The 15,699-nt window shown below is 40.4% G+C and overlaps 2 protein-coding genes across 6 annotated transcripts in view; one reads left to right on the top strand and one right to left on the bottom strand.

Moving 5' to 3' along the window:
- The window catches only part of grin2bb (glutamate receptor, ionotropic, N-methyl D-aspartate 2B, genome duplicate b), a 95,705-nt gene extending 88,854 nt beyond the window's left edge, over positions 1-6,851 (top strand). For 3 of the 5 annotated variants that reach the window (XM_058069447.2, XM_058069446.2, XM_058069445.2), the window contains exon 16: positions 729-6,851. In XM_058069447.2, the coding sequence (XP_057925430.2) occupies positions 729-3,089 (2,361 nt within the window). In that variant the 3' untranslated portion in view covers positions 3,090-6,851. The remainder of the gene's footprint in view (positions 1-728) is intronic. The other 2 variants (XM_078793317.1, XM_078793316.1) reach the window with 2 other exon arrangements.
- A 5,220-nt stretch (positions 6,852-12,071) lies between these two features.
- On the bottom strand, positions 12,072-15,158 carry LOC131137862 (uncharacterized). Its single transcript, XM_058086238.2, has 4 exons — positions 15,057-15,158; positions 13,610-13,732; positions 13,386-13,515; positions 12,072-12,609 (listed from the first exon to the last, which is right to left on the bottom strand). Exons 1-4 carry the CDS (start codon positions 15,082-15,084, stop codon positions 12,342-12,344), a joined length of 549 nt encoding a protein of 182 aa, XP_057942221.2. The 5' UTR covers positions 15,085-15,158; the 3' UTR covers positions 12,072-12,341.
- Positions 15,159-15,699: the final 541 nt, after the last annotated feature.

Raw genomic sequence — 15,699 nt, 5'->3', positions numbered from 1 at the left:
GTTGACGTCAGATATCAGACTGACGACTCAGCAAAAGTGAAAACAGCTTATCGGGAACAGGTTTTGTTCTTCCTTTGAGAAAAGATGGGTGGTCTATGTGCAGATTTGGCCACTTAACTGGGAGTATTTCACATGACGACAACCTTGTCTGCATCCATTTTCTACCAAGAGAAGTTCATCCCAGCTGACTTTGGACAAAAGATATACCCTGGGCTGGATTCCGTTCATCCATACAGCCATCCATTTTTTGTTGTTGTTTATCCTCACTCGCACTGATATGCTGGAGCCGAGGATTTCCAACCAATCACAGGGAAAATACAGTATATCAATCATTCACACTCACATTGACATCTACAGTCAAACCATCAAAATGCGCAAATTTCAGTGCTACACTACCTGTGACCTACGACACCCATATTTCTTCTCTGAAACAACAAATGAGTGGTATATTTCTGAGTTTAAAAATGACACTGTGGAAACGGCCCGGAGGAAACTGCAAATTTCCTCACACACGTTTGACTTTATGCTCAAATGCTCACAGGGAATTAAGATTTAACCAACCCATCATGACAGACACTTTCACTAATCCTTCTCTAAATGATGAAGTTTTGGGTTCTGGGCTCATACCTTCTTATTCTCACTCTTGCTCCTTCTTCTCCCACATCATCTTTCTTGCCCTTCCTTTCTCCCTTGACCTCCCCACGCATCAACCAATTCCTATATTCCAGGGTATCTACAGCTGCATCCATGGCGTTCAAATAGAAGAAAACAAGTCTACAATTGACTCGCCTTCGTCGAGCATAAAGAAGAACATGAACAACACCCACTCGAACATCTTGCGATTGCTCCGCACTGCCAAAGACATGACTGCAGTGCCAGGCATTAATGGTTCTCCGCACGCGGCCCTGGAATACAATCACGGTGGTCGCGAGTCTGCCATCTATGACATCCAGGAGCACCGGCGCAGTCTCGTGGGGCACCCCGCAGACTGTAAGTCAGCACCGCCCTATTTACAAGAGGACAACATGTTCACTGACTACATCAGCGAGGTGGAGAGGACTTTTGGGAACTTGCCCCTGAAGGACAACAACTTGTACCAGGACCCTTACCGGCACCACCACCCTGTCTCAGCTTTGGGTATGTCCGGCCCCCCACCTAATAGGCCGCGTAGCTTAGGCAGCGCTAGCTCTTTGGAAGGGGGCATGTTCGATTGCGAAAGTTTGGGGGGAGGAGTAGCACCCATCTTTACCACACAGCCCCGCCCCTCCATGACTCACAGGAATACCAATAAGTTTGACCTGATTGCAGGTCACCCCCCTGCGGATTCCAACCAGGTTGGGTTCAAGGGAAGCAATGTGTACGGGAGGTTTTCCTTCAAAGGAGGTGCATCCAGCACAGGGCTCATCGGGGGTCACGAGAGGTACTGTGGTGGAGGTGGGGGCGGGGGAGGTTCAGGGGGTGACGATGGAAACATTCGCTCTGACGTGTCGGATATCTCCACTCACACTGTCACCTACGGCAACCTGGAGGGCAACGCCAAACGTCATAAACAGTACAGGGACAGCCTGAAAAAGAGGCCAGCCTCAGCCAAGTGCAGACGGGAGCAGGACGAGATAGAGCTGAGCGGATTCAGGAGGAGACCCCACCACCACACCGTCCATCACCACTTCCCTCACGGGCCCCTGGCACACCGCACCATCTCACCTCCACTGGAGCGGAAGCGAGGAGGGGGTAACTCTTCACCTTATTTATTCCGCAAAGACAAAGAGAACTTGAGGGAATTTTATGCTGACCAATTCCGCTCTCAGGAGGGCAAGTGGGAGCAAGAGGGTGGAAGTGGAGGAAGTGGTGTGGGCGTCAGTAGCGGTGGTGGTATCTGTAGAAGTTTAGTTCCTGTGGAGGACTTTCTCAAAGGTAAAGTCAAGAAGCAAGAGTCTAAAGGTGGTCTTGGGTCAGTGTCGGCAGGTCAGCAGGCCCACACCTGCTGGGAGAAGGCAGTTTCTGGACTGGGAGGAGGAGGCATAGCTGGAGGTGACTGGGAATGTCGGAACTGCCACAGTGTGTGTCACCACGGTGGAGGTTTAGGAGGTTCATGTCCAGCTAGCGGGGTTGGGGGGACCGGCAGTCGCCCAAGCTCTGCTAGCTGCAAACGCTGTGACTCCTGTAAGATTCAGCCGAGCAACCTTTACAACATCAGTGAGGATAACAACATGGTGTTCTCTGGAGGGAAGAATAACTTAGGAGGGGGTCAACCGCAAACTCAGGCACAGCGCAGGAAGCTCGGGCCAGGTGGGAGGGTCTTAAGGAGACAACATTCTTATGACACCTTTGTGGACCTGCAGAGGGAGGGGTCAGGACGCATGGGAGGGGTCGGCGGGAGTAGCGGTGGCCAGTTTGGCCAGCCCCGAAGCGTGAGCCTGAAAGACAAAGACCGCTACATGGAGGGCCCCAGCCCTTACGCTCATATGTTTGAGAGGTATTCAGGGGAAAGAGAGTCCCCCGTGTTTGGAGGAGTAGGTGCAGACAGGGCAAAAGGAGGCTCCTCTTTTAGTTTGTTCCGTGGAGGCGAAGGCGGGTTGCATCGGAGGTCAGTGGGGGAGAGAGACCTAAGAGACAGGGACAGGGCTATGATGGGAGGGAGCGGTGGTGGTGATAGCAGAGGCACCGGGACTTACTCCTTGTCTAAATCTCTCTACCCAGATAAGGTGAACCAGAACCCCTTCATCCCAACCTTCGGCGATGACCAGTGTCTTTTACACGGTGCCAAACCGTACTACATCAAAAAGCCACAGACGCCGCAACAACAACAGCAGCAGCAGCTACTCAACAACAACCGAGGAGGAGGGGACTTCCGGGGCTCCATGGGGGCGGCTTCTTATTTGCCCGCATCGGCCACGGCCGGGGTCATGTCCAATGTAGCCCCCAGGTTCCCTAAAGATCTGTGTCTGGGCGGGATGGGCAACCACCTGGGGGCCAACAAGCTCATGCCTGGGGGCCGGGACACATTAGGTTTGGGGCAGAGACCCTTCAACGGTGCCAGCAATGGACACGTCTATGAAAAGCTCTCCAGCATAGAGTCAGACGTCTGAGGGAAGTTAGTGGCCAGAAGAAACGGGCGAAGACAAGAAATGAGAAAAAGATCCAATGAAGAAAAACAGCGCTGTGCAGTGTCCTCTTTGTGTGAAGATAAGGTGACAACACCAGTGGGTTTTGTTCTCACGCCACTAAACGGAACAATTTGGACAATGAGGATGCTCGAAGCCAACCTGTGGTCCAGCCCGGCGGATGGCACATTTTTTTTAGCGAGAAGGGAGGATTGTGGTGCTGGGAAGGAGGTAGGGATAGACAGATGGAGGAGGGTTGGGAGGGCAAGCAAAGCTCTCTTTCTAAGCTCATTGTTCCAAAACACAATTTTTGTTACACAACGGTTAATACAATCAACACTGCTGAAAGTAACAGGGTAAATTAACAACAATTGTACCAATAGTGTTAATATTATTGCTGAGTATTTCTCAAGTGTTTCAAGATGATTGGTTTGGGGTGTTTTTCCAATTTGATTTCTTCAAGTAGTGCTTCTAGTTGTTTCTTAGCTTATGAATTTGACAGGAGAGTTGTGGACCATCTCTGATATTTTGGGCACTCCTGTCATTTTTGATTCTTCTTTGCGATTAATTCTATCTTCACGTTTGATTTTTTTTTTTCTAAAAGTATTGTGATGTGTATGTGACAAAAAGGCATGATTTGCTAAGTACAATGTACTTAATTGATTACTTTTTCAAAGCTCTTTTGCAAACTGCACAAGCAACATCATCATACTGATTTGCTCTTCCTTCTTATTTGCTTTTTTTTTTTTCCCCTCACCAAAAGGGTCTCACATTTGGAGCTGGATGTGCCTTAAAGGATTAATGTTTCACCTGCAGCCAGTTTGTTCCAATGTCAGGGTAAAATCTGCTGGAATTGCATAAAAAAGCAGTTAGTGTGACAATGACAAACATTCAGGCAATTGAGATTAAATACATTAAAATAAAAAAATGGAGAGGACGGTTTTCAAATCTGATCCTACAAAAAAATCTAAAAAAAAATTATAAAATATCATCTTTATCAACTGACTATTTCTAAACCTTAAATTCATTCGAACATGAATCATCACCCGCTTTCTGCTTTTAATGCATTTTCATTGACTCAATTGGCCATGACACACTTTTTGGTGTTCACGACAGAGTGAGACCTCTGTTGCTGGGTTGAGCAGCTCTGCATGTTAATTCTGTCATAATTAAGGCTTTATTATGCCTGCTGTGTTGGATGGCAAAAAGCTCATGAGAGCAGGGTTGTCACGACCGAGCCATAACGAGTATTACTACTGTATTTTCTATGCTGGAAAGGCACTGTTCGTTGTTCACAACACGGCTCTAAACCCGTGTTACCTGCTATTTTAAGGAATCACTTGACATTTTCAGAAAGAAGCTTTTTTTATTTTAATGAGTCACAGGAAAGACCCGAAAATGAAGCTGTGAAGAGCGGAAACTCACACAAATGCAGAGTATAGTCTGTATATAGACACCTGAAATCCAAACCAATGTCAAATGCTTGTTTTTCAGAGTAAAAATTGTTTGTGTGTTTTTTTCTGAAGCTTTGCTCGCAGATTTAGCATTTAGCAAACTCTATTTTTTGCACTTCTTTTTCTGAAATGCTGCCCAAACTCAAATTCAGTGGAACCTCCAAAGTTCGCTTTCATTTCCACTTTTTTTTCCATGGAGATCAATTCATTCATTGTTGTGATTGTACCTCCTTGCACTTATTAATGATGTTTTTGCACAATAAAAATGAACACAAAGACTTCAAATAATCCGCAAATTCAGGAAAGTTGCACTAATTGTGTTGAATTATGAAGTGATGGCATACAGGAAGTTACATAAGGTGAGCTGTTTGGTCACCCTTTTATTGTTTATTTGTTGTTCATTGAGCCATTAGATTGACCGGTATTTAAATTAGCGTTAGCTTATTAAGTTAGCGTTGCCAAAAATTTACAAAAAGCCAAAGAAAAAGCAAAACCTATGCACGGAGTTAATCCTCTGACGCTTGCAGAGTTGACGTCTCGTAAAATCAGGGATGTCATGCCCAACAGTTGTTCTAATACCGAAGTCTTATGACTTATGAGAGGGCACAATTTTCCCCAAAATATTGGTAACATTCCAAACGTTAACAAACATTTGACCTCAGGTTCCTGTGTCAGTCTGTTTTTGGAATTTCAAACATTTGTCCTTTGGAATTTGTGTCTTTGGTTAAACAGGATTTTTTTAATTTAAAGTTTCATAAATGGTAATAACACTGACAAGGACAATAGCGAGGACCGTAACATTCGGAAATTGTCGCGCCATACCCCCAGGAGGACGACCACCACCTTTGTATTGAGTTGTGGTCTCCTATAGAGCAGCTACACACAATAACCCGCACGGAAACCTTTTTAGATTTTCCAGAATCTGCACCTATTCCAGCTGTATTTCCTTTGATTTGTGCTTCCTGCCAAAACGGTCTGTTTTCATTTATTCCACCCACTGCCCGCCTCCATTCATGTAATTGGTCACAATGCCAAAGTGTTCTATGAACCATATAAGGAAATCAGCGCCTCTGTGACATCACAAAGGGGCAGTTTTACCACGCCTTTTGAAACAGAGCATTTTCAGCCGTCCCAAACTTCTTTTAGGGTTCACTTTCAAATGCGTAAACCTCATTATCTTCATCGTTGAACACCAGAATACAACATTCTAACTACATTTATAGGTCAGAAAAGTGGAAAAAGCATAATAGGTCCCCTTTAAGTCAAATACATCAATACATACATACTCAACTTTAGCCATTAACTTAGTCAGCCATTGTATGCATAACTTAACTTGTTGGACATTTGTGCGCCTATTAACCAATCAGGACTGGACGCATGCAAGCTGGCACTGAGAACCAAATCGGACGTCTGATAGGCTAAGAAAAACGGTTGGTAACAAGTAACAGCACGCCTGATTCCTGAAGGAATTGACATCGACTGGAAGCACTGCAGCCAAGAAACGCGACAAAATGAATAATAGGCTGTTGGGAATAAAGTAATATCATTTAATGGAACATACATAATACTATTTAAGTTTGAAATATAGGTCAGGGCTTCTGGTACTGGTTAGACCAGCAGAGAAGGCCTTAAGTGCCACCTTAATCAGCAGACAGGAAAGACAGGACATTTTTGGACAACTTTACGGATCATATTCATTGACTTTGGAGGTTCACTGTGTTTGTCATTAATATTCTTTCTCATTGGGTAAAGTTAGAGTGGAAAAACTTTGATTACTATTACAATTGGACAAAAAAAGCAGGAAATCTTATGTTTTTAAAAAATATTTTATATACTATTTTGGCTCTAAAAACATTAAATGTAAAGCACACCAGCTAGTTTCTTGTACATCCTTGTCACAAATTTCGAGCACCTTTTATTTCTTCTCTTAGTTGACAAGTCAGTATGTATGATACAAAGCATGTATACACATTTCTTTATTTATGCTTCTACAATTTTAACTTTGTGCCCAAAACACTGGGTGTATTTTAATAGCTACTTTTTATTTTCATTTTTTGGAAATGTCATTGCTACTGATCAGTGTTGTAGGTGTGTTTGCGTGCTCGTCCTTGCAAAAATAACCCACCAATATGCCACACACACACACACACACACACATGCACACAATACAAAATAAACACGGTCAAATTGCTGCAAATGTCACCAAAACATGGTTATTGATGATTTGTGGAGGCTCGATATTTTTCAACAAGGTGGAGGCTTTGCTCGCTGTCACTGAAGAAGCCTTTTTTCATACTTTTCCTCTTTTATCCTTTTTTTAAATAATATTTCAGTACATGATTTCTGTTGTCGTATGTGCCTGAATTTGTACGCTTGATTACCTCTGTGTGTATGTGTGTGTGTGTGTGTGTGTCTGAGTGTGTGAGAAATACCCACTTATTTTATATGTACTATACATCATGTAAATAGTGGCGCTCATGGACTTTTGATAAAAACCTGTACAAACGGCAAGGAAAAGGTCTATTTCAGATCAATCTTAGATTCGTAGGTGTCCCTTGCTAAATTGTTTTGTAACGACTTCAGGATGCATTCTGTGCAGTTGTTTATTATCACACAGAGAGTGCACATTTACTGGGTCGGTTTTAGCCCAACAAAGACGTTTCTTAAAAAAAGAAAATGCATGACTCGGTCCACGGGAAGCACAATGTGTTCCATTTTTGCTCAGTTGTCTTGTTCCTCTTCTGTTTTGGGCCTCGGACGATCGAACAACATCCCAGAGCTGTACAGATTGTGAAAAATGTACATATTCACCTTCACTTTTTTTGTATGGAGATCAATTACTTGTGTGAAGAGATTTGATTGAATATTTAGTTATATTGAATAATGAGATTAAAAACACACAGTCCATGTGCTAATAAGTGCTGAGAAATATTATTCTTCTGTCTCTTTGGAATAAAAGTGTTGAGTATTAATAAAAAACATGAAATCTCACACATGCACGTCTATTTATTTGCACAGGTTTCATTGATTTTCCCCACTGAATCAATAAACAATATACTTTTAACCCCCAAATGACTGGTCTCCTATTGAGTTAAAGTCACTTTTATTTGTTCAAGACATTTTCCTTCAAAGGACACAAGGAAGTGACTTTAAAGGGGCCCTTTCATACATTTGATACTCGTTTAAACTGCACTCTCCTTCATTACCATGCACAATTGCCATATCATGAGGTGGTGAGTTTTTAAGTTATTCATGGTTTCATTTGTATGCCATTCCTAAGTCTTGTGAACGGTCGGGTACGAGAACTTCATGGGATCTTTGGCCCAATGGTGGGTTATTTACCTGTTGCACTCTATTAAAATAACTGCATGGACAATGAGTCAGCAATGCAGAGGGTGCTTTGTTTCGGCACTTGTTACACTTCAGTCTAAACCAACTTCTTTGTTAAAGACAATTTTGTCAGTTTATGAAAAATGACATTTTCAACAAAAACTAAATATATGACTGGACAACCTTTTTTTTATTATTATATTATCTATAATATACAATATATATATATATATATATATATATACAGATAATATATTATATGTATATTATTATTTTACAGAGTCCCAAAACAGTTTAACTGTCCCACAAATTGACGCTATTTGATATTATTGTAATGTATATGACATTTATTGAGAATAAATAATCCACTATTGTAATAATATGTAATAATAACAGTAATATATCATCATATGTCATGTATGGCATGTATATTCCAGTGACTTGCGGTCAGGCAAAGCAGGTGAGCCAGACAGAAATTCATGAAAAATACAAAAACTAATAACATCACAAAAATATTGTGAATTTTTGTCCCTTGAACTGTATTATAAATGGGTTTTCTTTATGATTCCAATCATTTTTAACATTTTCTTAACACGAGGAGTCATCGCATGTCACTGGTATTTTCTCACAGGTAATTCCACTGTCAAACATTTGCAGCATTTCTGAAAATGCTGGCTTTTCAACTGTACTAAAGAGCAGCATTTCTTTTGCCATGTAGCAAATTTCACTTTTAAAGCACACCATTTTGCACTGCTCCATTTGTATTTAATTGTACAAATTGTAATTTATTATTTGTATTAAACTTCTGAGTAAGAATTGACTGGTGGGACAAAAAGGATGCATCTTCTGTAGGGTTTTTTTTCCAGATGTTATGCTACCACCATTTTCAAACAATTTTGGCATACTGGCTTGTTTGTGTGGAAGGGCTCACCTTGCTCATTATTAAAGGGGACCTATTTTTCTTACCCATAAATGTAGAAATAATGTAGTGTTAACCAATGAGAGCAAGCATCCAGCTCTGCATCTTCATGAACTCCCAGGTGAGATTAGACCTGTGATGTGACATTGTAAAAAAAAGTATCGGCGCAGGAGATGCAAACAGCTCACATCAAAGTCTTCCAAAAAAACCTCCCCTTTGCTCCTCCTTTTTTCAAAAAGCCTCGTCCAGCAACAGGAGATATTTAAAGACAGCAGCAGGTTTGTTGGCGTATCAATGGCTGCCTTTTTGGGCCAATCTTTACAACACAGTAGCTGGACTAATCCTTCATCAGATTACAAGGAACAGCCTGTCCATCATCTTCTCCGTACTGCTTCCCTCCCTATATACAAGCTCCAACACATGTAACTACTTCTTGACAATTAACTGTTACCTAGCAACTGGCTCTTTTTCCACAGAGATGACAGAGGGAAGAAGGGGAGAGCAGAGAGAATGAGAGATTTATACCCAATTCCCACAGCATCTTAACTGGATGGGATGCAACAATGCATAGACAAAAGCAACACCAAAATGGAAAGTACAGCCTGATCTTAACGCCCACATGTAGCAGCGAGCGGAGGAGAGGAAAGGAGGAAGAAGAAAGGAAGAGTGGCGGTGCATGCACATGTTATACAGCTAACCTTAGAAGGGGTGGATAGCAGAGGAAATGCAGCAAGTGTGCAGAATTTGAAATAAATAGACCAAGAAGGGACGAGCTACAAGTGGAGATGTAGGAGGAGAGAAAACGGTTGCCGTAGAAACACTTGGCAAAGTTTTATGAAGACTAAGAGCGTGTGTGTGTGTGTGTGTGTGTGTGTGTGTGCGCCCCCAAACATCCACACACACGTCCAGTGGCAATCCTTGAAGACTGTAATTATATGAACAGAAAATAGGCAGCTTCTGTCGGCCCTTTGACAACAGTTCCTGACTTTTAAGTGAGCAGGAAATCAGGTGATTATCATAACACTTTGACAGCCGTCAAGCCATGCAAATCTGGTTAAAAAGTGTTTAACTTCATGTCAAATTGTGGCTTGCAAGTGACCGCTGACGCCTTGTGACTGAAAGGTGGAATAGCAATAGCTCACATAAGTTGTATTTGTCTTATTGAATACAGGATATGTTCTGTTTCTTGTATTAACTGTTATGGACTTCTTTTGTTTCAGGAAGGCCTTCTGAAGAAGCCTGCAGATGACAGTCCAAAGGTAAAAATAAAAAATAATAATTGAATAGTAATGACAAATAATTTCAATATGACTGACTTTATAGTTTAAAGTTTATTTACTTTACAAAAGTAAAGAAAAAATGGCAGCGCATATAAAATAATTTTACCAAGTTAGTTAAATATAATCAACAATTTTAAATTATTTTCCCTGCTTACGAGAGTTTCAAATTAAAGAGGACCTATTATTATTATGCTCATTTTTCGACCCTTTGTATTGACTTGTAGTCTCCTGTAGAGCAGCTACACACAATAACCCGCACAGAAATTTTTTTTGATTTTGCAGAGTCTGCATCTATTCCAGCTGTATTTCCTTGGATTTGTGCTTCCCGCAAATTGAAAAGTGTTTTGGCGCTACTGGCAGCTAATAAACTACTGGTTGGAGACCCATGACTTACCGTGTATGAACTCAGGTTCTCAATTTTGTGTATTTGGGGTCATGCATTAACATCAAAGGCACCAGCAGATCGGCGATCAGGAGGATGTTAGCGATGGCAAGGGGATGGATTGCAGAGATCGGCCATTATCTGGAAAAGCAGAGGGATTAGTATAGCTCTCAAGGTCCGTTTGCTAAGCGCTAATTTTTCCCATCGCTACTTAAGTGAGTGAGTCATGGAAATTGCTGAAAAATGCCGGAAAGTGTCAATGTGGTGCTACCGACATATTCTGGGGATCCGTCATGGACAGCGAGAAGGACAAAAGATAGGCGGAGGGGCTTGTCGTGTGCAGTTCCATCAAACGTCACACAAGCTGCATTACTTGGGCCATGTGATGCGGCGTATAGTGGACTTGAGAAGGTGACAATGTACGGCAAAGTCACTGGAAAAATAGGGCAGGGCAGGCTTCCTGCGTCGTCGTGGCTTAGAGACATTAAGAAGTGGACCAGCATGGGCTTGGCATCAGACTATCAGATGGAGGGCAGAGAGGATGGAGGTGTATTGTGTATTGTGACACTATTGCAATAAGTGACTAAATCAATTAATTTAGTCCTTTTAATTGGCTTTGAGAGACGTGCGATGGCCTAATTAGCTTATTGGTCACACAGTCAGGGTTCAAATCTCCATTTAGGCATCTCTTTGTGGAGTTTTCGTACTTGTACGTGGGTTTTCTCCGGGTACTTCAGTTTCCTCACACATTCCATAAATATGCATGTTCGGTTAATAGGAGACTCTAAATTGTCCGTAGGTGTGAATGTAAGTATTCATTGTTTGTCCTTATGTGCCCTGATTTGGCTGGCAAGGTACACCCTGGACTCTTGCCCAAAGTCAGCTGGGATAGGCTCCAGCAACTCTCGTGATGATAAGTGGTAGAAAATGAGTGAATGAATGATAATGCCATGCCATGTCTCCCTACTGTGTGTGATTGTGCGTGTGTGTCTAGTATGTAGGTTGGTAGGGAGGGGCTTTCTTAGTATTTGTTTTTCCTTTTAATTGTGGTAATTGTTTTTAATTCTGTAAAGCACTTTGTGTTGCATGTCTTTGCAGGTAAAGTGCTATACAAATAAAGTTGATTTGATTTGATAATTGGCTTTGATTTTCGGCACACAAACCTCCATAAATCCCAAAGTGATTACCAGTGCCATCTTGTGGAAGAAATATGGCATTGCAAAGGCTGGAACTTTAACCCGTCAGTTAAATATAACATTTATTTATTTTTAGCTATTAAATGTTATTCTTATTTGGAACATGACCTTGCTTAAGTCACTTCAATAAGTCAATAATTATTTTTTGTGCCAAAACTAAGAGCTATTTAATAAATTACTTTATTATAACTTTAATTGACTTGAATTTTTGGCTCAAAAACTACAGATAACAAACCGATTGATAATCCAATTTTATGGCAGAAATATGGCATAGCAAAGGCTGCTGAACCTGAATGAGTCAATATACTATTTTTTTCATATATGATTATGTTTCAATTTTTTTTCAATTTCACAGTAGACCTTTCAAACGTTTGGTTGCATTATGTGTCATACCTTGTTATGAATGTTCACCTTTTGAATACTCGGGACTGTTTATTCACAAAGACAAAAACAATTCTGATGGTGATTCCAAACCCAAAGTATTTGAAAAGAACAGAACATATTCATATATTCATATTCATTCATATATCATATTCATTCATATTCATGAGGATGACTCATAATGCTTTTTCCTGAATGAAAGGATGCATAGACTCTGTGTACTGTATGTCACATGAAAAATGAATAGTTCCTCAAAAAAAGTAGTTCCTCAATAACAAACCTGTCCGCTCTTCCTTTAGCTGCCCCTGTGCACCACCCTCACCTTCCCATTCTTCTTAAACACCTTCACCCTTCGTCTCCTCTTCTTTGGGACTGCCCTCATCTCCGTGTTGTGGCTCTGACGTGCCAAAGCTAGGCCATACCCGTCACCCGCCTCACGGTAGCCATGACGACGCAGGAACGGTTCTAGGGTTGCTAGGCGATGGGAGAGTTCTGTGATACGCAGATGCAGCATGGAGATTTCTCTGAACAGGTCGTTGATTGTCTCTGATAGAGGGCGCACCCTGCAAGAGTTACACAGTACATGGACATGTCAGGTGGGTTCCATGCCAGTCAAAATAAAAAACACATATCACATAGCTACAACACCAGTCAACCACTAGGCCACTGAATCATTCCGTCATTCATGCCAGGTCAGCTATGTGAACCACTACACTATCAAGCTATCAAATGGCTTCAAATAATATCCTGACAGAGTAATAATGTAATAACAATGGAATACAGTATAGCAGGACCTTGAAGTCGTACCCCAAAGTAGTACAACTATAAATGCAACGTCACGCGGAACACCCACCAAGTTCTTGGGACTTCCGCTTGGATCATTTACATTTTTTAAAGTTTAGTTTTTTACATTGGAAAAATCTTGCGGCACACCACTAACCACTAGGGCTAGGATTATTTTTGTAATTGATTGATCTAGAAAATTGTTCTTCAATTAATTGATTAATCTAACGATTCTTTTTTAAATCTGATTTGATTCGATTTCGATTCGATTATCTCCCCATAATTTGAACTATATAGCAATTAATGCTAATTTGTCTCCATGAATAAAACACAAATTTCTTCTTTCTCATATATTTTTATTAACAATTAAAAAATTATAATTGTATTGAACAATACAACAATAAAGTGCACAATAGAATCCTATAATTAAAAAAATAATACATTAAACTTTCTTTCAATAAATAAAATTATAAATAATAAACAAAATATAAACATTAAAAAAAAATAACAGCAGTGTATGTGTGTGCGTGTTCCTGCAAGACCACTTTGTCTTTACCTGGAGTAGTCAGGGAGCAGAGTGTTGGGTTTCGAATGCAGCAAAGTCTTGATTTCTTTGAAAATTTGTTTCCCCCACGAATCCAAAACTTTAGTCAAACTTCGTACTGACGCCACGTCGACTCTGTCAGCTGATGCACAGAAAAACAGACACACACCTTCAACGTAATAGTACAACGTACAATCTCCCTAAAATCTCTAAATTCCCTTATGTGTGTATTTTACCTCCTTCTCTGTAGTTCCAGTGCCCATAATAATCCAGTTTGTTGTCCGCATCATCCATATGGGCCCCTGTTGCCATGGCGGCCACTATCAGCAGCCAGTTAGGATTCATGACCAGCAGACGTGCTTTGTAAAATGCAAGCAAAAGAGGAAAAACTCAACAACAATCCAAATATTTAGTAAACAATATATTTCTTCATTGAGTGACCAAGTTCAAGGTTAGGCAGAGAGTACCAGAGTATGCATCAGGGGTCTCAAACACGCGGCCCACGAGTGTGGCCCGCAGGACACTAGTTTGAGGCCCCCGCCTTGATATGAAAGTTTAATGTTAGTGCGGCCCGTGCAAGTTTGATATGGATGCTGTATGGTATCATGTACCCAGAAAAAATTATTACGTTTGATTAATGTTCATGTTAAAGGTTAAATAACTGTTAATAGTTATCCTCCCTATCCGTGTGGAAGTGGTGAGTTTTTGGCTATTTAAGTTTAAAGGAAATAACTTGAAGGCTACCGTTTAGGTCGCTAGCTCTCTAGTTTGCAAGTTAGCATGTGTCTCAAGACCCTGCAGTTGCGCAATATGTTGTAAATAAAAAGAGTATAAATGTGACTATAGTCGTGTTTTGTCATGTCTACAGGGCTCTAATAATGCTTTGTTCGTTTTAATCTGAAAAAAATAATTTGTGGTTTCTTAAGTTTTTATTATTTGCCGTTTTATTATTATTTTTATATCTATTTATTTATTACTGATTGATTGATTTTCTTTAGTCTTGATTTGTTCATTTATTTTTCATCTTATTTTGTGCAAAAAAATAAAAATTAAGATATTTGAGAACAGTGGAATGTTTTATCAGAGCTTTTATTGTAGAAAATCGGAACCAAAGCACTGAAAAAGTTTGTATATTTTTCTGTTTTTAATAAATGCGTTTTTTTTTTTGGGGGGGGGGGGGACCTGATGCGGCCAGCCTTGCCCAGACCCTAGCTCCAGTGGCCCCCAGGTAAATTGAGTTTGAGACCCCTGGTATGCATGATAAACTTACATTATTAGGGCCACACCTTTGTAAAGGCAAACCTTTTGATGCATAACTAATGAGAAAATCCTCATCAAGAACTGAGTTAACAAATGCTACACTCTACTGCAATTCAACACAAGATCAGCCTGTTGTTATTGCTACTATTCCATCACTTCAGGTCTAAGTAGAAGGTAAGTGCATGCATCCACATAACAATAGTGTTTTAATCACAGTGGATCACGGTAATCCTGTGACTCACTGTTCAGGTATTATAGAAGCTTTATAGGCATATGAAGGTGGAGAGGGAAAATGAGCCGTAAACAATAACGCCATCATGGTATTTGATTCACATCTGGTAAAAACATGTCACTTCCTCACAATCAAGCCCTTCGTTAAATACACAACTGCATGCTGTACACATTTGCAGTACACATACTCACAAAATGAGATTGCAAAGAGTTCTGACATCAAGTGCCTCTGCCTTCTTCTTTTCCTCTATTTTGCACCAATGTCTTCTCTGAGCAGGTCCGATTGCTGTTTGGAAAATGTTTGGATTCTGGGGAGGTGTGACCCAACTTTTACTCCCTCACTATGCATATGCAGACCGTCCTCCTCTTCGTCACTGACCTCACCTACTCTTATGGACCAGCTAGCGGCATTTTTCATGCGGGTAAACATCAAAACAGAAGCCCTGCCTTTAAAAGCATTTATTTTAAAACCAATAAGGATAAAAAAAATATGTAGAAATGGTACACATATAGCAGGTTATCCATAGTTTACAAAGCTGTAGTTTTTATTATTTTTATTTATTTAGTAGATTCTGCTATTAAATTCCTATAAATAACATACTTTTTATTTATTAGATAGCAACAGCCACTCATTTCATTATTTACAATCAATATCTATATCTATATATAATATAAAATTTACACATACAAATACTTTTGTAAATTACATTTTTAACTGTGAATTTTTCACTTTAAAATCATTCAATTTGATTAATTTGAACTAAAATATCAGCACAATATATATTTTTCCAATGCATTAAATTATAATTGTTTCATTGTTATCTTTCTAAGCTTG

The sequence above is a fragment of the Doryrhamphus excisus genome, linkage group LG9, assembly GCF_037039965.1.
Source record: "Doryrhamphus excisus strain RoL-2023G ecotype Guam linkage group LG9, RoL_Dexc_Guam_v1.1, whole genome shotgun sequence".
NCBI classification, from domain to species: Eukaryota; Metazoa; Chordata; class Actinopteri; order Syngnathiformes; family Syngnathidae; genus Doryrhamphus; species Doryrhamphus excisus.
This window is presented reverse-complemented; position numbering and strand designations above follow the sequence as displayed.